Source organism: Zeugodacus cucurbitae, chromosome 6 (genome assembly GCF_028554725.1).
Source record: "Zeugodacus cucurbitae isolate PBARC_wt_2022May chromosome 6, idZeuCucr1.2, whole genome shotgun sequence".
Lineage (NCBI taxonomy): Eukaryota > Metazoa > Arthropoda > Insecta > Diptera > Tephritidae > Zeugodacus > Zeugodacus cucurbitae.
Genome location: NC_071671.1, coordinates 28440838 through 28463797, shown reverse-complemented (window position 1 = coordinate 28463797; position 22960 = coordinate 28440838). Strand labels below are relative to the sequence as shown.

At 31.7% G+C, this 22960-nt stretch overlaps 1 protein-coding gene across 11 annotated transcripts in view; it reads left to right on the top strand.

Annotated features, from left to right (window-relative positions):
* Positions 1–22166, top strand: part of LOC105219359 (nephrin) — a 35127-nt gene extending 12961 nt beyond the window's left edge. For 7 of the 11 annotated variants that reach the window (XM_054233231.1, XM_054233228.1, XM_054233227.1 and 4 more), the window contains exons 8-22: positions 5016–5183; positions 5271–5402; positions 6557–6693; positions 7030–7183; positions 7759–7896; positions 8006–8170; positions 8230–8526; positions 9325–9606; positions 9684–10107; positions 10184–10350; positions 10668–10856; positions 14741–14889; positions 15966–16077; positions 16202–16389; positions 16888–22166. In XM_054233231.1, the coding sequence (XP_054089206.1) occupies positions 5016–5183; positions 5271–5402; positions 6557–6693; positions 7030–7183; positions 7759–7896; positions 8006–8170; positions 8230–8526; positions 9325–9606; positions 9684–10107; positions 10184–10350; positions 10668–10856; positions 14741–14889; positions 15966–16077; positions 16202–16389; positions 16888–17469 (3284 nt within the window). In that variant the 3' untranslated portion in view covers positions 17470–22166. Of the gene's footprint in view, positions 1–5015; positions 5184–5270; positions 5403–6556; positions 6694–7029; positions 7184–7758; positions 7897–8005; positions 8171–8229; positions 8527–9324; positions 9607–9683; positions 10108–10183; positions 10351–10667; positions 10857–14184; positions 14335–14740; positions 14890–15965; positions 16078–16201; positions 16390–16887 lie in introns of all 11 variants that reach the window. The other 4 variants (XM_054233236.1, XM_054233234.1, XM_054233233.1 and 1 more) reach the window with 4 other exon arrangements.
* The last annotated feature ends 794 nt before the right edge of the window (positions 22167–22960 follow it).

Genomic DNA, 22960 nt, shown 5'->3' with positions numbered 1-22960 from the left:
TAAATTTATGTAATTGTACATACATACGTTTAAATGTACATACTCGTATAAGTGCATATTCGATTTATTTGGTGGGGAAATATATACCTGGAAATTGAACGTCTCGTTGGACTAAAAATTACATTGATTTGTGACATCATGAACAAAACAAGAGACAAATTTAAGCAAATTACTGACGTTGATTTTTATACTCTCGCAATAAAAGTTGCTAAGAGAGTATTATAGTTTTGTTCACATAACGGTTGTTTGTAAGTCATTAAAGTAAATGAGTTAGATATAGGGTTATATATATCAAAATGATGAGGGTGACGAGACGAGACAAAATCCGAATGTCTGTCTGTCCATCCATCCGTCCGTGCAACAGATAACTTGAGTAAAAATTGAGATATCTTGATGAAACTTGGAACAAATGTTCCTTGGGACCGTGAGAAGGTTGCTTTCGAAAATGGACAAAATCGGACCACTGCCCACAAAATGGCGAAAACCGCCATAAGTAAAATTTGGAACAAAGGATCGCACTAGGAAGGGGCATATTTGGATGTAACTTTTTTGGGGAAGTGGGCGTGGCCCCGCCCCCAAATCGGTTATTTGTATATATCTCGCAAACCAATAAAGCTATATAAACGAAACTTTCTGCAGTCGGTTCCCTTACGTACCCCACCACACACCATGGAATTAGTTGAAATTGGATAATAACCACGCCCACCTCCCATACAAAGGTTAGGTTGAAAATTACTAAAAGTGGGTTATCTCACTAACGAAAAACGTCAGAAATACTAAATTTTACAGAAGAAATTGCAGAAGCAAGCTGCACTCAGATTTTTTTACAAAATTGAAAATGGGCGTGGCATCGCCCACTTATGGGTCAAAAACCATATCTCAAGAACTACTTTACCGATTCAAATGAAATTCGGTATATAATATTTTCTTGACACCCTGATGATACGTGTGGAAAATGGATGAAATCGGTTCACAACCACGACAACTTCCCATGTAACTCAATTTTGAACTCCATCTTATTCCTTCACTTTATAATATATACGTAAGGAAACAATGAAGATAGCGAAATAAAACTTTACACAAATATCTGTGGCGTCACTTGTGAAAAAATTTTCGAAATCGGACTATAACTTTTCAAAGCCCCGAATATCGAATATGAAGAATTCAGTGCCCCATGGTAATTTTTCATCGAAAATTTCGGTAAATCTCTCAGGTATCTTAATTCAATTTAGAGGAAATATTTTTCTTCTATTAGTGTAACTTCCCCTAGCTCTCATATGCCTACTTATATGATTTTCAAATAGGGTCAAATTGTATGTTATTGTAATAAAAATATATCAATAAATTGCGAGAGTATAAAATGTTCGGTTGCACCCGAACTTTACCTTTCCTTACTTGTTGAATTTATCTTTACATTTAATATATCATTTTATTTTTATTTATTTGGAAAGGTTTACAATTCAATAACTTTCTCCAATTAGTTGTAAATGTATTATTATTACTATATTATGATAAAAAATAAACGATAACTTTAAAAAAGCATTTAAGAAAGAAGATAATTAATAAATTGATGACCGTTTGATATATTTAATATTTATTGCACCTGAATAAATTACTTAACTTTTCGGAAACAGTAGCAGATAATAATTATTATTTTAGTGAACAAACATAATTGTTTTTCGTTGCTGTCTGTTAATTTTATACATACGCAATCTAGAATAATTATGGGGTGTTTTTAATTAGATTTCACCAATTATATATAAACAATTCTTACATCATTTGTGTTCTCTTCACACTAACCGAGTCGATCTGTTTTATTCTGTACATTTTATGATACTTGGTATTTAATTTAAACATACATATAAAATAGATTTTTAGTAATCTTATGTAGTGTCATGTTTTAAAAGTTAGTAAGCAAGCTACTTGCCGCCCTAATATTTTAAAATTATTTGTAGTGACCATGCTAAATATACAAAAACCTGGATAGAAGAGCTTATACAAATTACCCTGCGACCCTGTTTTTATTAGAATTTTCTGTTGTTTTATAATTTTATTCAACAACAACAAATCCGCCTGCATATATACATACACATACTGGATATGCATGCATACATATGTATGTACATACCCTATATTATATATGTAAATTAACTATGTAGTAATAAATTACATTACAACTAGTGTGAATCACAAATGCAACTAGACAGTCTACTGAGTCTTTTCAATACTAATGGATTTGTTTATATACATGCATATGTATGTATATTGATGTATTGATAGTAACCCTGGAATTAATGAACTATATACTTATGATCGAAAACCTATCACAAAAGAAATTCCTTTGAAATGTAAATAATATTCTTTTGATTTCTTATTAATACATAAACTTTTAATTCAAATATCAAAAATTTAAAGATATATACACACATACATTTCAAATACAAATAAGAAATAAACTAATTAAACAATAAGTAACAAATTAAAAATAACATGATACGTTTATCCTAATACCCCTGACAGACGGCGGCGTTATTTCAGAATAACTGCTTTAATCGGGGTTAATTCGAGAGTTATCTCAGTTAACTCCGTTTGCTAACTCTCATTTAATCCTCAACATTTTAGAGAGTTAGTGGGAGTTCGTGGCATTTTCGTTAAAACATTGTTAAACATGGCCGCTTTTTATCTATTGTGAATGAAAATATGCAATACTGATAGCTGTTTTTCAATTAAATGTAAACAAAAACATATGCATGCTAATTTTTTCTAAAATGGAAGTTCTAATAATAACGTATTTATGTCTATTTTTTAATAATTAGTGATTTTTTACTATTTGTGCGGCTATCTACCGCAGTAATTGCTTTCTATCCAATATTATGTCACCAAAATGGAAATGTTATTGCCAATCAGCTGTTATGGGAGTTTATAAATCGCTTTACTGCCGTCTGTCACCCACAAAATTGGAACTGATTAAAAGCGCAGTTAATCGGGAATAACTCTGCCATCTGTCTAGCGTATTAGCCTGCTTCTTTCCTTCCAATTCACGGACATTTTGAATAAATGCACAAATGCTTAAATAGAAACGTAAATTCATTAAAATATATTTTAATTAGTTATTATTTAAAACTTATTTACCTTACGTATATTTCAAGTCCTATTCTTTAATTTTAGTTATCTTTTTAATATTAACTAAAAACGTGGAACACTTTAGAAAATATAATAATTGTAATTCTGGGTATTGCACGGCTTCTCCTGTGAAAATTTGGTGTTGTCTCTTTCGGACTTGTATAATATTTACTTACAAAAAAATTGATTAATATTTTTTGTTCACTCTCAAAAAAACTGACAATCTTTTTATGGATCGTTTGACCGCCAATGCTGACAGTACTAAAAAGTTTAGTTACTTCATTCTTACATATGTAAAGCACTATACATCGTAGTTGTCTCTTTTGAATAATCTCTTTTGAATAATCATTTGAATAGTAAACTGAACGTCAGGACTGGTCTAACAAATTGATTGTAGTAGTGAACCCATCAGCAGTTTCTTGTAGGGAAGTTAGTTAAAAACTGATCATTTCATACCAGTAACAAAAAATGGGCCAACATATTCGCGCTGAATTATAAAGCGAAGCCACTTATCAAATAAAATAAACAATTACAAAAACGCCCTGTAATTGGTATTAGTCTGATGTTTTTCCGTCCATTTGTATGTTTTTATATGAGACATGAATTTCTAGTTGTAAACTGGTATATTCTCTGACGACTTTGCGAGTTTGATGTTGGACTGCAGGGTATACAATGGCATGTATGTACGAAAACATACATAAATATAGAGGAGAGGTATGTGTGTGGACAAACAAATGCGTCGCCTTAAAGCATTTCAAACTACCCAACGGATGTATTTTACCTCTTTTCTTAAAACATGCATACATTTGCACATCTAGACGTTAATCGTATTTCTCTCTGGTTTACACAATCGTATATTGAGCGCATAAAATCCAAGTTTTAAGCATTGTGCTTTCATCACGACCACGCACCCCTAAGAGTACGAGTTTGCATCTAGTACTTGGCGGGGGAGCTGAGACTCAACAGTTGATGAGGCAGTGGCAGCTGTTGTTTTCCCAAGGCGTTGTTTCTGTTTAATATGCCAAGTGTTGTCAAGCGCACTCATACTACTACTCGTAGCCGTATGCATCTACATACATACATATGTATGTATGTCTTGTATGTATATACAAACCTACATACATTCATACATATGTTTATGAATTCGTACTAGTGAATACAATGAGCATAAATGCATACATATGCAATGCTATTTAATGTGCACGCTACATACTCATACTCACGTATGTTCGTTATGTTAAAATACCAGGAGGGCAAATTAACAATTCTTCATATGTATATATATTTATGAGTATATTTAAATGTGGGAAGCATGTGTTTATTTTTTGGGCCACTGGTAAATCTTAAGATTATCGAGTACATTAGTACTTGAAATCTTTTTTTTCTTTTTTCAATTATTATTTAGTTTTAGGGCTTCTATCTGTCTGTCTCTATTTTTTCTGCGATTGGTCTGAATTTTCCTAAACATTATGTATGTACATAGTCGATTTCGATAGCAATTTGTATGAATTTCATCTATTCCAAAATGGACTAAAAATACAAGATCTACATATGTACATATGTATATATGTTTCATTTTACAAAAATGTGTTTTTATATTAAAAGTTTGTCTAATTAGAAAAAATTGTGCTGCCTAATTCTAGCACATACCGTTTCGTCATAACAACACACTTGACCATACTCGGGGTTCGAGAAATTAATCTAGGGTTTTATATGGTAGATAATTTGTATCCTAAAGATAACTGGACATTGCGGACAAAAAACGCTTACATATGTAATAACAATAAATAATGACATATAATTAATTTTATAATTATTTTCATTATACATATGTTTTCTTTAAATTATTTTCATTAAACAATCCAATGGCTGTTATTGCATTTCACCTAAAGTCGCCCCGACACATGTATCAATTTCGGGACCTTCCGAAGCGCGTGTTGGGGACTTGGTATCACTAACATGTGCTACGGCGCCATCTAATCCACCAGCGGAAATTAAGTGGATGGTCGGAGGGCGTCAAATACGAAATGCCACTTCAAAGACGAACGCCAGTCCTGAAGGTAAGAAAGCTGAAAATGTTTAATTATTAATTATTAATAAAATTCACTTATTCTTGCATTACTTACAAACATATATTACATTTTCAGGTGGATGGGTTACTTTTTCCAACATTACTACGACTGTTGAACCCAATAAAAGATCGCTTGTAGTAATTTGTCATGGACTCAATATGCAGTTAACAGAGAACGTTGTCTCAACACATACAGTAAATATTTTGTGTGAGTATTATTTATTTATCATTTATACATATGTTAACACTGTTGCTGAACCTTCGCAGAGACATTTTCTTGTCTTTACCAACGGCTACTCGAAATCGTCTTAAATTATTTTATAACGGCACGCAGAAATCACAGCGGGAGCTAGCCTATTTCGACATTTTGTATTTATAAATAGACCATCTCTATCCAGTGTAACAAGATACAAATAAAAAAATACTTAGTATGTATATTTACTTTTCAAACTAGAGCGAGTGTCTTTGCATGGTGGCAAATATGTAAATGGATATACGTATACGTATATATGTATGTATATTAAAATGTGCTTATGAACACCATTTCGGTGAATATATCTCGTCATATTATGCCTATATTTGTTATTAGTTACTGCTTTCAAGTGTTATCCATAGCTTGGTATGAAGTTCCATTGTATTCGGGGATAACTTACGATCTCATAATTCTGAAATCCTAGCGAGATTTGGAGATGTGTTCATATGTATGTATGTATGTTGGTACAAGAGTTTTTAAGTGCATAATATGCGCAAATTAAAAGTTCTTCAAATGAACAGAAACTTTCAAAAATGTAACATTTCTATTGCTCGGCAACTTACTTGGGGTCCATATGCATGCTTTGGTATTTTTCAATAGGATAATCGTTATTTTCAATTAGTGTAAGACAAACTCACAATCTAGAAAACTGAAAATTTAATTAATAATGCTTGAGATGCTGTTAATTAATAAGTACAGCTCATAAAAGCCTGCTTTATCCCATTTGTGTGACTGCTAATGTCAATATGTTTGACCCGCTCTATTAATTTAATTTTCGTTAAGTTCACGGCGACCTTCTGGTTCATACATTTAATATACTTATATACGATGAATATTTGAAACTTTCAGCGTTTTGCCGTATTGATAGCACAATTGTCCAGTTTAGACGTATATATACTTATACATACATATGTACATACATATATATCTACTAGCATGTCAATAACATTTGGAATATGTACATACATATTATTAAGAAATGAATAAGATCTGACCAAACGATACAAATTTGAAAAGTGCAAGTGACAAATCAAATCTGTGACATCAATTGGTTAACAGCAAATTTATACTTGTGTATAAATATTTTTCCGTTGGTATCTTTTTCACAGATCCACCTTCTGCCCCAATAATTTCTGGATATATGGAAGGGCAAATTATACCAGCCGGTTCAGTGCAAAAACTGCTATGTGTCTCTTCAGGAGGAAATCCGTTAGCCACTCTGACATGGTATAAGAATGATAAAAGGGTAAGTAATATATATATTTTTAACTTAATTTTTATGGAATTCTTAGACAATTTAGTGCACTAACTTTCCATTAGAGACGTTCTATACTTTTCTTTTACTTTTTTATAAGTTTTTTTAACTATGTCTAACTTAAACGTAAAAACAGTCTCGATCGCTATCTTTTGTTTTTTTTTGGAAGATATGTCGTTTCTCTTGATTAATCCAGATTAACTTTGATAATATATTGTACGAAATTTAGCTTAAACCAAAGTTTTATTCAATATTTTATTGTCACAAAACTTATTATAAATTTAAAATATTTCAATTATTATTATTATTATTTATGCATATATATAGGTTAATTCCGTAATACGTACCGCTGATAAGTCTGTTTCTGCCGAAATAACCATCCTGGCGAATGTAACCGATAACCAAGCACAATACCGTTGCGAGGCATCTAATAGTGCTACTGAAATACCCCTTTTCGAGAGCACTATTCTAAGCGTTCACTGTAAGTATGACAATTGACAGTGGAATACAAAAACTTGAAACATTCGATTTGGTATATATTTATAATATTTCTTCAATAGGTTGAGTTATTATCTAGATTTCTTAAATCAACCTACCAGAAAAATTATCCAATTAGTATGTATATAATAATATTAGATTTATTTTTTTATTTCTGAAGATGACCATTCAAAAATTCACTAAAAAATTATAGGCTATATCAGCTTCAGTGAAAAATAATTACCAAAAGAAATCTGAAGAGATATGAACTATAGGAGAGAAAATAAGGGTTCAGGGAGAGTTTCTTGATAGAAGTCGATTTCCTAAATTTCGTTCAAAAAAACGTCAAGACAGTTATATTCAACTTTAAAAGAGAGTTAAATTGTTGTATTGATTGAGGTTTTGGTTTGCAATCAGATATTGTCATAGAAAAGAGTGGTTGGCATGAGTAATAATTATAATTAATATTATCGAACAACCAGAAGTATTATAAAACAAATCGAGTACACAAATAAATGTTCTTATTTCAAAAATATTTAATACTGTATCTAATAATTAGCTATTTATTGCATTTTACAGTTGCACCCGAAACTGTTAAAATACGTGTTGAACCTGAAGTACTTAAGCCTGGTATGGAGGTAACTATAATTTGCGATTCAAGTTCAAGCAATCCGCCAGCAAAACTTACTTGGTGGAAGGATGGTATTCCAATTGATGGTATGTTTAATATACATATACGTATGATTATTCTGAAAATAATTGTGTTATTATTATTAATCAGTTTTATTATTCTAATGAATGTAAACTTAATTATTTATCATTTAAGGAATAAATAATTCGTCTAAAGCAGGGTTGTGGGGAGGTACGGTCTCCACTTTGGAATTCAAAGTGAATGTGTCTCAGGACATGAATGGTGTGGTTTATACATGTCAGAGTGCAAACGAGGCATTACAGCGTAGTGTTCATGAGGCAGTTAGCTTAAATGTACTATGTAAGTTGTAAGCAATCAGATCAGTGTATCGCAAAGTTTAATTTGCTTTATCTTCATAGATCCACCAGTGTTTCTTCCGCCTCCATCATCTACTGCTGTAGGGGTTGAAGGAGAATCCTTACAAGTCTCACTTAGCGCTACAGCCAACCCAATGACAGTTTCGTATAGTTGGACAAAGGATGGTTTGCCAGTACCTTCAACTTCCACCAGTAATGGGGGTGCAGAACATCGCATATACGCCGATGGAGCTAATCTTAACTTCACAAAACTCAATAGAAATGACGCTGGAATTTATGTATGTGAAGCCAGTAATTCGGAAGGTTCCGCAAAGCTTAATGTTACTATTGTGGTCGAATGTGAGTACAAAAATTAAAATTATTTAATTTAAATCTTTTTAGTAAAGTCAAACGTGCAAGACAGGAAACAAAAATACAGACAAATTTATGTAAATATTATACACACTATAAAACTACACAAATAAAAAGGCCGAAATATATGCAATATTAACATACATATGTACATACGCAATGAACATTTTTGTTGATTATCAAATTGAGATGAGTTAGAGAATCAACCTTAAAGTCAAATCTCAAACGTTTGTTTTCAAATGCATTTTAATTTGAAAAAAAAAAAAAAACATTCTCAAACAAAAAGGCACATTTTTAATATGCAAATTTCCTTTGTTCTCAATTTGAGAATGTAAAAATCTCAAATATGGAACGAGAGGAATGGAAAGATGATTGGCTGATTATTGAAAGGAATGAAACGGAATGCCATATATTTGATAAAATGGTTTATCTCAAATTGTAAAATGATGGAAACAAATTTGAGAAATAACCTTTGAGAAAATGTTGGTTTTCAAATTGTAAAATGATGGAAACAGATTTGAGAAATAGACTTTGAGAAACGTTTGAGAAATATTGCCTTTCAAATTGCATAAATGTTGAACTTCAAATTGAAAATTAATATTTTCTCCAACGTTTGAGAATTTTAATTCCAGTGTTTGTTGGGTACATATATAATTAATATTTTTGTTTGTTCGTTGTGTATCTGACTTCGTGTGATATCAGCTTATTGTCTTTTAAAGCTGAATGGTTCCATTTAATGTTTTTTTTTATTTCCGAAGTACTGATAAAATTTTATTTTGATTTCAGATGGTACCACTATAAAATCTATTTCGGAAAATGTTGTTGTAAATCCCGGCGAAGATGCAATGTTATCTTGTACAGTGGAGGGAAAACCATTAACTGAGGAGCACATTAAATGGGAACGGGTTGCTTATGATATGTCAAAGAAAACTACCACCTCGTTTGTGAATGGCACTTCATATCTTCACATTAAAGATGCACGCCGGGAAGATGTTGGTAACTTTCGGTGCATTGCTGATAACCGTGTTGCCAATCCCACAAATCGCGATATCCTGCTAATTGTCAAATGTAAGTATCCTATGGTTTACATTGTAGATCGCAAGCTTGCTTTTACACCATTCTTATGTCATATTATATGATTCCAGTTGCACCCGAAATCGATAAATCGCCAACATTATTACGTGCAGCGAGTGGAACTGGGGAACGCGGACGGTTGCCATGTCGCGCCCAATCTGCTCCAAAACCCACATTCATCTGGCGTCAGGAAGGAAAGGATTTACAAGTGAATCGTACATATAAATATGAAGTTGAGGAAAAGAAAATCGATTCATTAACATATGAATCTACACTGATAATTGAAAAAGTTGCTCCAGCCGATTATGGCGCTTATGAATGTGTCGCAACAAATGAGCTTGGTCAAACTACGGGATCCATTCGATTGGATATCACCTCCCAGCCAGATACGCCACTTAGTTTGAATATATTAAATGTTACACATGACAGTGTTTCTTTAGCGTGGACTCCAGGATTTGACGGTGGATTGAAAGCTTCCTACAGAGTTCGATACAGGTACAGTGATAAAATACACGACTTTTTTCACGTTGTTCATAAATACTGTCTCTTTTATGAATTTCATTCTATTCAGAGAAGCGAATCGAGAACAATATAAATATATCGACAGCTTGCCAAATAGCCATAAATTGACCATAAGCGGATTAAGAACCAACACACTGTACTTATTCTCGGTGATGGCGTACAATGATTTGGGCAACAGTAAATATTTACCAGATTTACAACGAGCACAAACTAAAGGTAAATCATATACATTCATGCATTAATATTTATATGCCTTACTTACTTATATTGATTCGTAATAATAGCATTTGTACATATACGTTAAATTTTAACCGTGCTATAGTTTTGTTTTTAGTAAACTTTACTAATTATTTTAATTGTTAAGAAGCACTAAAGTAAATTTAATTGATAATCAAGCAATTATTTAAATTATCTTTTAGAATATTCACCCTCATTAATTAACTCAAACTTTTTTATTGCTGCATTTCGGATCTCTGCTGCAATTATAATAAAACATGTAAACATGACTTCTTAAACTAACAATATTAAAACAGAAGCTCCGCCTCCATCGCAACCGGCCTCTTCTTTGGGAGGTCCACCGACAACCACCTCAACACCATTGGGAGGCACTTCAGGTTTACTTCTTTTAGTGGGTGTTGTTTCAGGTGTCACAGTTGTTTTATTAAACGTTTTCATTATCGGATGTTGCCTGCACAAACGAAATCAAAAACGACTTAAGCGAGGTATTTTATAACTTAAGGAAAAACAATTAATTATTTTCAAATTAAAAAGCACATTAAATAGTCCGGGGTTCGTTGAAGTTTCTGTATAGCCGGAGATACATAACGATCGAACAAACAATTGTGAAGAGGCTAAGAGTTTTCGTAGAAGCACATCAGCTTATATTAAGTGGAATTTAAGTTAATGCAATTCAAATGCGGATCAACCTAAATAAAATTTAGTGCTATGCAGTTATAAACTGTAATGTAAATAAATCCTTCAGACCAGAGTCCTGCTTAAATAAATTAACATATATTGTAAATTCCTAAAATATAATTCACACAAAAGAAGCAAGGAAGGGCTAAGTTCGTGTGTAACCGAACATTCATAATTCTTGCAATTTACAAATCTCATAGGAGTGGAAACATTTTCAGATATTTGGTGAAATTTTATTATAATAAGAGTATGGGGACTAGACCAAGGAAACAGATTCTCTTTGAATTTCCATGAAATATCTTAGAGAATTACCTATATTTTCGGTAAATAAATTATCCATAGGCACTAAGGCAATATTAAGATATATATTGGAAAACGAACGAATTAGATTGAATTCAAAATTATGATATATGGGAAGTAGGCGTGGTTCTTTTTTTATTTGCCCATTCTGTAGCAAATAATACTAGGGAAATATTATGCACCGAGTTTTGTTGAAGTTGGTCAAGGATATAGTTGGTTCCTGAGATATGGTTTACTTGTTGCAATATTTGCGGATCACACAGCACTGTTAGCAGCTAGAGAGTCAACCTCAGTATATCTAGCCTACGAGTGTATACAGATATCAATGCAATTCCTAAATGGACGTATAAGTGTCTTAAATTAAACGATTTAAAATCAATGCACATAGATTTTACTATGCTATGGAGTTCCTCAAATCAAAGCTGTCTGCATTCTGCTCTTTCCAAACAAGGTGCTAAGAAGTTTAGTTAATCCTCCTTAGATCTGCTGACCTCCACCTCCACCTCCACCATGCGTGAATTCAGTGCTAAATTAAATATCCAAAATTGCAAAAGACTCACGAACTGGGGATTAGGCGACATGTTAATGAGGGGCTTCCAGACTCATCGAAACTGCTGAGCGAGAAAACCGGTTGAAATGCAATAATCTTTCCGACCCAGCAGCAAATATATTTCTTTAATATTTAGAGATAAACAGTTTCTATTAACTTATCAGTATTTAATTGTCTGTTAGTATTTGTTTTTGTATGTTACAATTGTAAAATAAAAAAAAAATATTTTCTTGACATATGTTCAATGCATTCAAACTCGCAAAATATTGTATACTTGATTTTACCATTTCTGTATACTATACCCTTATGAAAACACAAAAGTTCTAATAGCCTCTCGTAATGTATTTTTATGTATGAATCGTTGCCTGTCGGGAACTATAGTCTACTACTACTATGATGATGATAATGATTAATGATGATCGATTAATGTAGTTTAACATTTTTTATAATAACGGAATTAAGTACTAAGAAATTTATTATTATATTTCAACTAGCAGACCCAGCCACACGTTTTTGTGGCTAAGATATACATTACATTAGTATTTTTTTCAATATAGCTATATATATTTGAAATTAATCATAATAATTTGTTAAAGTTTGAATTTTTTTGTCGTATATTGAAGTATTTAACAAATTTGCAAATTTGCAAGTTGGCGAAGCCAAGATTGCTTCGATGACGACATTGATTACCGTATTCATAGCCAGTTTTGTTCTATTGCAAAGTCGAGGTTGATTTATGTTACGCAGCATGATGACAACTTACACTATTTTTAATTGCAAAGTGAGAGGTGATAGTCAAGTCAATTTTAAATATTTTGTGAGATAATTGACTACATCATCCTGATTTGTAGCTGTGTCAACTGTCCTGGAACATAATCCTAAATTGTCGCATTGAGATCATTGACATCTTGGGTTTTTAATACCACATAGGTCATTCAATCAGCCATTTATGTTTATTATATTGTGGTTTCATGTAAGGAAAAACACGATGAATAAGCTCCTCTTTCGAGGCCATGAAGTGACAGAAACCCGTTAAAAATGTTATTAATCCATCGATGTGTCAACTGCGTCGCTACCATTTCCAACTATTTCTACAATCGCTGTATGATATTGTTGGAAAAACACTCGTATGTTATTTGTTAATTGGCGATTCTTTATGTGTCGCCACAAATTAGATGATTTTAGGAATGTGATTAGTTCGTCAGCAACAGTTGATCCAAGAATAGTCTGGCGAAAATCACCTGCCAACAGAATCATGACTTCACCAAAAATATTTTCGTGGTCGCGTAAATCTTTTAAAGTCCTGTGCAGTACCTCCAGCGATTTGAATATCTGGAAAATCTTCTTTATAGCTCTTTTTTTTTGGCGATTTTTCAGACTGGTGTTTCGTTGATTTGCAATTTAGGAGTAATTTCAATGCCGAATTGCCGTTTGTCTGCCCACTAACAGGTGGCAAGTTGCCCCTATTCCCATTATAACTGGGTGTTGAAAATAAGGGAAATCGGTTCAGGAATTACCTCAACCCTCATGTACTATATATGCTGATTTTCGTTATTCTATTGGACTTTATTTCAAATTGTGTTTAATAAAATTACATCAATAAATTGCGAGAGTATAAAATGTTCGGTTGCCTTTCCCTACTTGTTACAAATTGTTTTGGGCTATCGACACAGCCTTATACAATTGAACAATGATAAAAATATTTTAACAAAGTAACAATGACAACTTTCAAAATATTATTATTTTTTGTTTTCTTTTCTTTTTTTTATAATTTTGTTGTCAATTCAAATAAAATCATCTTTTTGTTATCTTCCTCACAATTTTTCCATATTTACCTGCTTTCTAATCCTTCCCTGGCCTTTCATAAATATTTCAAAACTAAAATTAGCTAGATCGGTTTGGCCCTTCTCGACTTTTTTCGAAACTAACGACACAAATTGTTTGTATGGGTGATTAGAATATTGGGGATTTAAGACTTTTTCAGGCAATTTTTCTAATTTTTCTCCCCGTAAGAACCATCCCGGTACCTCTAGAAACATTCTAATAAAATAATTTGCGAAATCGGTTCAGCGGTTCTCGAGTTATGCGCTTAGCAACACATTTTGCGATTCATTTTTATATTATAGATATAAACGTAAATTTTGGTAATCACTTTTTAAGTTTTTTTTTATTTTATCGTTTTTTATCATTTTTAATTTTTTTAAATTATTTTTCTCTTTCTCGTTCCTAAACTGATGCGTCCATTTTTTGGTTTGTACTCGCTTTTAATTTTTATGCGATTTAAGAAGGATTGGAAATATCAACTGAAGAATTAACTGAAGACTCAAGTACTCCAAGTCTTGTTATATTGGGAATATCAATGGCAGCGTTTGGATTTTTGGTAGTCAATGCTGCTTTAGTGGCTTGGTTCTTTGTTCATAATCGTCGCAAGAAAGGTTCGATTAATTTGTATGCGTTTTATATTTTAACTTTATTTTTATTAAATTTTATTAATAGAATTTACGTATAAACCGTGTTTAGTAAATTCTATATTTTGAAAAACAAATAACATAAAAAATGTAATAAGAAAGCTCTAGAAAAAGTGATAGCCAATAATACCCATCATAAAAAAGCTCATGGATCACTTTGAAAATGTATGCGTGATAGATATTTAAAAAATCTTTTTGAGAATACTGTATAATACACCACGAGATCCATCACCATTTGTATTTTAAATAAGTTAAGTCTTATAAGGAGAAGTCAAATAATCGATAATTTTTGTAACAAAATTAACAATTACAACGATTTTTTAATAGCAAATACATGCAATTCATTCAATTCTTATTTCATTTGCACAAGCAGCTGAGAATGACAACCAACCAGGGAAAACAGCAACTATCGAAATGTACGCACCAAGTTCCTATAACGATACCGTTACCGGAGAAACTTTGTCAAGTGTTTCCGAAAAGAGTGAGTCGTACTCGAACGATGGTAGTCAAGTGGAATATACGGTAAGTGCAAATGATTAAAAATATTAGCTATAGCTATTCTAATTAGGTTCAAATAAATATAGCTCTAACGCCCCCAAATAATTTGTTCTCCACCTTGCCTTATTAAATATATTTTGGTCCATATTTAATATTTTATAAGCATAACTAGATGACCTTCAAAAGCGGATTAAATCTGTTCAAACGTTTTTCTGGCTTTTATAAATCCAAAACATACGTATATTTTCGCCCTCATGGTGCTTTTATATCGCACATTTTTTTCCTTTTTTTCTATGGTGAAACAATTCCTGTTTCTGTGATAATATGTCTCGTAGCATGATGAAAACTTTCTTTAGCATCGAATTTTCGGCTCCGCTCGAACTTATTACTTCGCTTTTAATAAATTAATTACCATAATCAGTTCTCCAAAGTACAATCCTTGGAAAGTTATTTAAGAATACTACAAAGAATGAGTAGAAACAGCAAAGTGTCAACTGACTGAATATACTAATATTTCATATGGTTATATATAAAGTGTTTTTTAAAAGGGACGCTACAAAAGTAGACTGATAGGGACAGCAAACGACGCCATATTTTTCCCGTTCTTTTGACATTTCCTTCAGTAAGGTTTGCCATTTCATCGTGGAACGATATACGATCCAGCAACGAGTTGAAATTATAAAAATTTACTACCGAAATTTGGAGTCAGTGGCGCTATGTCCAATTTATGGTCGTCACAATCGTCCTGTCTGACCGCTCAATGATAACCGAATATTTTTGGCCTGAATTGGAAGATATTGACTTGAACAATATGTGGTTTCAACAGGACGGCGCCACAAGCCACACATCGAATGTTTCAGTCGATTTATTGAAAACCAAGTTTGGTGAATGTGTGCCCATGGTGGCAATGCAAAAGAAACGAGTTCCATATATAATGGCATCGAATATACTTTCACAGGAAAATAATAATTTCCTTGATATCCCATTTATTTAAATTTATTAAAAAAAAAACTTTTATCGCGCTCTTGTTGAAAAACCCTTTATTAATAATTTCATTTTAATACTATTGATTTGACTACAAAAAAAATGTATATTTGTAGGAGGAAGCACGAAAAAAGGCAGCTTCGACATATTTGGTAGAGAGCAACGATATGCCACCCCCTCGTTATCAAAAAGATGGCACCATGCCCATAGTCTACCCAAGTAACATAGGTAAGTACGCTAAAGCATACATCATTTGCATAGTGATTAAAATAGATAATAACGCACTAAATATTGTTACTTTAGTTGGCATTGACATTGTCAAGTAAATATTTTACAATTATTTAATTTACAGTCAATGCTCGAACTTTACCACATCCCCGCCACCACAGCAATGTCACAAATATATTAGATCATCGAGCACATGATGATCAAATCCTTATAAACAAAGGAGTGTACATTCCGTCCCCTTCGCCAGCGCCACCACCTGATGGTTCATATTATAATATGAATAGTGACAGATATCTTTCGTATCCGCCTATGGTATGCTGTTTTCTTAATGCATTAATTTAGTAATAACAAAAAATTTGATTACTTTTGATTATTAATAGCATTAATATATAGAGTAGACTTTTTCCGAAGTTACAGTTTATTTTAATGCCTTATCATATATTTACAAGTTTCGTTCGTATGCTTCGTTTTCAATGTTGGACTGAATATCGTGATTATAATAAAATTGTAAATATATGTATACCGTAAATACTGCTTGAATCAAATTGATCAAAGTTATCGGGTAATATAATCCGTACCATTATCACATCAATTGGAATATGAAATTGTAGTCATTACACTAGTAAACTTTGTTTTAAAAATATAATTAAAGATAGTTAAACGATAATCACTTCATGTACATTATCACCACAGAAATACATCATCAATGGTTATTCCAAAATAAGATTTTATTTTACTTTTCGAAAAATTATTTAGCTAGAAATTATATTATAAAAATGACACTGTTTTTATGTTTTTTCTGCTTAACAGGATTATCCTCCACAATTGGATTTTGCATCGCCTCCACTACCCATGACACATCTTCAACCGATTTCACAGGCATCTATAATTAGTGGTAATGCAATGATGGGCGGTGGTGGGGGTACTCTTCGTCGAGGAATTATGCGTGGAGTTGTAGGCATGCCACCTCCTGATGTCACTCAACTAACAAATACTAGCATGGCTGGTACTAGCAATATTCAACTGCTTCACGAACTGCATCCAATAAATATTTCAAACAATTCATGCTCCACACAAACCACAAGCATAACAGGTAATGGGAGCATGATGTCAACGATTCCGAGCAGCACCTCCAAACAGCCTCAAAGCATACTTAAGGATCCAAATAGATCTAAACCACAGCAACAACTATTGAGTGCGAACCTAGTTGGTGTGGGTGTACCCACTGCTACAGGTAGCCTTCAAATTCTTAATATCCCAACATCTGCTGGTATTAGTGGTAATCTACTGATGACCGCGAGTGGAGCTTATGATCCGACCAACCTTAGTACTTTCAATGCAGCAACTGGTACAACATTGGCTTACACGGATGCCGATGGCCATTTAGTATAGCTGTAGGAGCACACGGGACTACCGTTGTCAACTGCGCTAGCCGTAATTGATGCCTCTACGGCTCCCGCTGTTGTCAGCTCCAATAGTACACGCTACTGACAAAAAAATAATACTCGTACAATTGCACAGGTCAAAGTGAGAAAATATTGCAGAAAATAGAATAATTAGGCAAGAGAAAAAGATACTGAGTTTAACAATAAGATTAGATTTAAGTTTATTTAATACAATTAGATTAAATTAGTACTTATCAACATAAAAGACCTGATGCTGAAATGGTTGCATTAAAACAAGCTCAAGTATGTGACAAGTACCCAACCAAATGTCAACACTTTGTTTGTACTCCTCTTCCACCTACCTACAAAGACGAGTAGACACCAAAGATCGTTTAACTTGCTTAATGAGCCCACATATGAAGGTACATGTATGCAATTTTTGTAAAAGTACTATATAATTATTTACTCAAACTTATAATAGTACATTTTTGGTATCCTCGTTTTGTAAATTAAGTAATCATACATTTTTGAATTTTTGAATATTGAGTGCACAAAATCAATCATAAGTCACATCATTAAAAAGGAGGGTTTAATGATGAAGGATTTCTCAAAGAGCTCTAAATTGTCGCAGACGGCCAACGTTTTATATTAAATAAAATATCATAATATTATGGGTATACGTTGGGTAGGATTGTGAGTTGCAATCCGGTAAATTTCCCCACAAATTGAATGTTGAGCTTAGCTATGGATTCATATTTATTTTCCCACAAGTTTTACGGTTTAAGAAATGAAGACATATAAATAAAAAAAAACAGTACTTCAAAAGCTTTACACGCTGTTTTAGCAGCGCTTCAAATGGAAATCGAGCTTTCCCACATTAGTATCGTCATAGGAGTTAATGTGTTTGGCTGTGTGCTTATTAATACATTTGTACATTTATTATGTTATATAATTCTAATAGTGAAATAACAGTAAAATAAGGCACCCAAATCGTGAGTATTTAAATACAAGTGAAGCTGACGGAGAGCTTGTGGCTCACATACGTGCACACATATATATGTATATATAGAGTTGTAGACATATGCATAACAAGTGCACTTCATGCTTTCGAGTGAGTGCATGCATTTGTGCACATGAATGTTGTGAAAACTTTTCTGATGGTTATAAACAAAAACACAATATTAATAATTTCAGTTAATATTTACTATATTTTAAATTATGAATATACACTTCAGCTTAAAGCTTTTCCTGAAACCTGACTTTAAACGACTTGACCTGACCGAAAATAACAACTTTTGAGTTTCTAATGCAAACATTTATTTAGATACTATTACTGATGTGAGAAAAATGGCCACTGATATTCTAATTAAATCATTAAACTATACATAAAATGTAAAAACAACTAACTTAAATTGTTATAAATTAATTAGTTATTCACGTCTAGCATTAAGATCTTGTGTCGAATAAAATTTTAGAAGTTTCCTCGTGAAAACTTTTGGTACACTTGTGCAGACATGTGTGGGTAAGCATGCGAATATGACAATAATTCAATATTTAATAGATTTCCATAACCTCTTCTACATTTAATATTTTGACACTGCTCTTAAGCTGCAGTTTTCTGTACTTTGTTGAGAAAATATACTATGACTAATTTTGAACTTAATATAAAAACCTGCAAGTGTTAGTAATAACTTTAAGGTTCGGATGCATACAGGATAATAGAAAATATCATAAAAAATTTTATCCTTTTTTGTTTGTGTCGAAAATACAAGAATTTTCCCTCGTTCGACCCTATAATATATATGCATACACTTTTTCAATGACAATATTAATGTGGGCTAATTAAGTGAACACTATTAGAATGCGTATGCAACATTTCTAACAAAACGTATATTGGTTTGGTACTTGTTAAATATTTGCCTACAAACATACAAACCTGTTTACTTGAAGCAATTTAAGGAGAAAACGAAAATTTGCCAAAAGCCGACTGAAATTTAGTCATATTATGACTAATTGATTAAACAAAACAATGTTGATTGAAATTTAAACAATTAGTACATATGTATATGTATATAATATTTAACATGCTGTACAATTTTCGTATGGCTAAAATATAGATATAAACAACTTGAATAATTAACTTATAGAAAAAAGATGATGAATCATGTTAATTAATAATTAGGATATTAATATATTAAGAATCCGTTCAATAGAAATTTCCATTCATATATATTAAGTATACTTGTACTTGTAAGAAACTGCATTTATAATTCGTATCATAAAAATAAGTTACGCTGAAGCTGTAGTGAATATTGTTGTACCAGTTTTATTATAATATTTATGTATGAGAATAATAGTTTGACACCCTGATATCTTATATATTTATTTAATAACTTACCCCATTTACGGCGCCGATCATTGTGGTTTTCATAAAAGGCTAAAACGTACAGAGATTAGCCACACCCGAAGCTATTGAATTTGTTTCTCCTTTTAAATCTATTTGTACATACATACATACATATTTAAGTATAACTATTATGAACTAGCGTCATTTGAGAAATCTATAAATGAAATATGAATATTCTGAGTCGCATTTAATATATAAATTCTCGTTCCATGACCGTGGTAGCTGATTGCAGTTACAATTGGATGGTTGACAATAAATGCAGATTGTGACAAGTGCCCGGTCAATTGCAGCTATGCGGACAAACACCCATGTACATTCTCTAAATATGTTTATAGGGTAGGCGATTAGAATGTCTGATGCCCTTAGAACATATCGCTCATTTACTTGAATAGTGTCACAACTCAAAAAAGTCGATTTTTCAGGAGAGCGGCTTAAAGTTTTCAATTATCTCTTATTTAGCCAATATAGAAAACTGCCAACAGTTTTTTGACAAATCTAGTGGCCTGTAATATATTAAATACAATGTTGAGCAGAAATGGACCAAATAGAGTGTACTAATGCTTTTTCTTGGGCATAAATGTGACCCATTTTGAATTATGTCGTTATTTGTGATATATATAAATCAAGTCAAATGTGTCGTTTTTGCTGAAAAAAAAGCAATATGAAAAATTTAATTAATTTTCACCAGTATCGTTCCAACACAAAATATGTCGTTCTTTCTGAAAAGAAAACTAACTTCACCCTAAGACAATATGTGTAATTCTGGCACAACTGAGAAGTGTCGTTATTGTGGTTAAAAAATATTGCAACATAACAAGTTTAATAACGGCACATTCCTATTTCACCGCTTATTTTTCTGCGCATCGGAATGAAATTTTCATACAATATGGACGATGAAATTGCGCACATTTCTGCTTACTCAACTCAAAAATCGTGTGACACTATTCAAGTAAATGAGCGATATGTAAGAATATTTTACAAAAATTACAAAAAGAAAACATTTTATTTTTAAATTTTCCCCACACATGTATTTTTAAACATTGCCATAGTTGTAAGTTAGAATAATATTGTAAAAGGTATCGGTAATCGTTGCTTATGTCTTCCCGTCTAAATTACCAAACAGCAGACGTAAACTCATTCATTAAGAAATCTTGCAAACATTTTATAGGAATATTAATAATTAAAATACATAATAGTGGAAGTAACAGCAATTAAGTCAATATGAAAAGTTCGATTAAATTTTTGTTAACAAACATGTTCTTATTACATGGATATTTATACAACATAATATAATATACACACAATGAACTGTATATTTACATATGCATATGATATAATGGTTTAGATAGGAAGATCAAATCCACTATGGCCCATAAAACTTTTGTTCAGATGAATCCAATATGACGTAATTTTATGTACATTTCCTTTGACCTTTTTTACTACCGAATTATCTTTTTCGCTCTCCTGTATATAACGAGATAGTCATGCATTTTACTTTTGAAACTAAACAAACTGAAATTGAGAGAAACAGTAAGAAGTTCTTTTAATATAATTTGCCTTGTTTAAGAACATTAAAATCCATTTTATTAAATTTCTCATCAAAGGTCTAAATAAATTAATTGTATACAATTTGTCACCTGATGCATATGTAAATCGGTAGTTTATACTCGTACGTTTTTTTTTATAAATGTATTTTTATGGAATTTCGATAACTGACATAGTGTTAAGCTTAACAGTTTTCTTATATTGATACTCATAATGTAGTAATCGAAGATATTTAAATTTATTGAACCCTAAGGTAGTAAGTTGTGGCCAATTTTGAATCGAGTTCTTACCCACAATAGCGATATTAGCATACATATGTACGTATAGATATGTGTGTGCATACGTGTAAAAGTATACTACATACATACATATGTAATTTGCAACAAGATGTTACGAGCCAAGTACCACTATGTCAGCTACATCAATAATCTCTAAATGTTAAGGTTAAAAAAAAACATTGAAATCGTTTAATTATTTAAAAATGGCAAATTGTCTTACGTATCAAATAACGCATTGCAACGGGGTTTTAGAAACAACGTAGCTAAATTACACTACAAGTGTGTCTCACAGAGAGTGGCTAACGTAGTGGTATTACATAACTGGTTTAACGTAATAATATAGGAATGTCCATTAACAGTTTTAATGACGTACCGGAGATTTACATACATACATAAGAAACCTAATGTTATACTTTTGAGTTTTGTTAAGACATTTACTTATATACATTTACATACACACATACATAAATAATACTTTTATCTCTTTCGATCCTATTATCTACTAGATAAAAATTACTGATTATATTGACCACAATATAAAGTTAAACATAAATCTCAAGAATAATATAAAACAATGAGCTAAAAACGAATTAAGGATAAGTAATATATAAAGATTTTTATTATTAAAATTGCCAAAGAGTTTTTAAAAAAGTTTCTTAGGTAATTGTATATTCGCAATTTAAAATATAAAATTAAAAATTTTACTAAGAAATTAAGTTTCACGAAAGTCATTAAACAAATATAAATAAGAACACATATGTACATTTGTAATTGTATAATTAAATACAAACATTTATGATATGTGTACGGAAAAACATTCTTATCAATATGTATGGAAATGTGCTATAGTTTTTAAATAAAATTATATAAATACAAAATAATTATGTATCTAAATATTTTGATTATGGTTTTAAGCAATGGAAAACTTCTTTCAGTCAGCATTTTGCAGGTAGGAAATTCAAATTCAATTAAATTCCAAAAACACTTATTTCATATTTGGAAGATCATATGCCTTCGATTTTGATAGTAATTACGCTCTTTTATCAAGTCTGACTGATCCGGAAGTGTTGACATTTCGCAACTCAAAATATTGGGCCTAATCATTAAATCCGCAGCGAATTCGGTTTCGATACCATAAAAATTTTCGATCGAAAATGTTCATGCAATCATACAAGCCGAGACCTTGCATTGCACCACTCTTCTGATTTAATTTTCATTATTTAAAAAATGTTCTTTCATATTAGTGGTATTGATCCTTTTAAATAAAA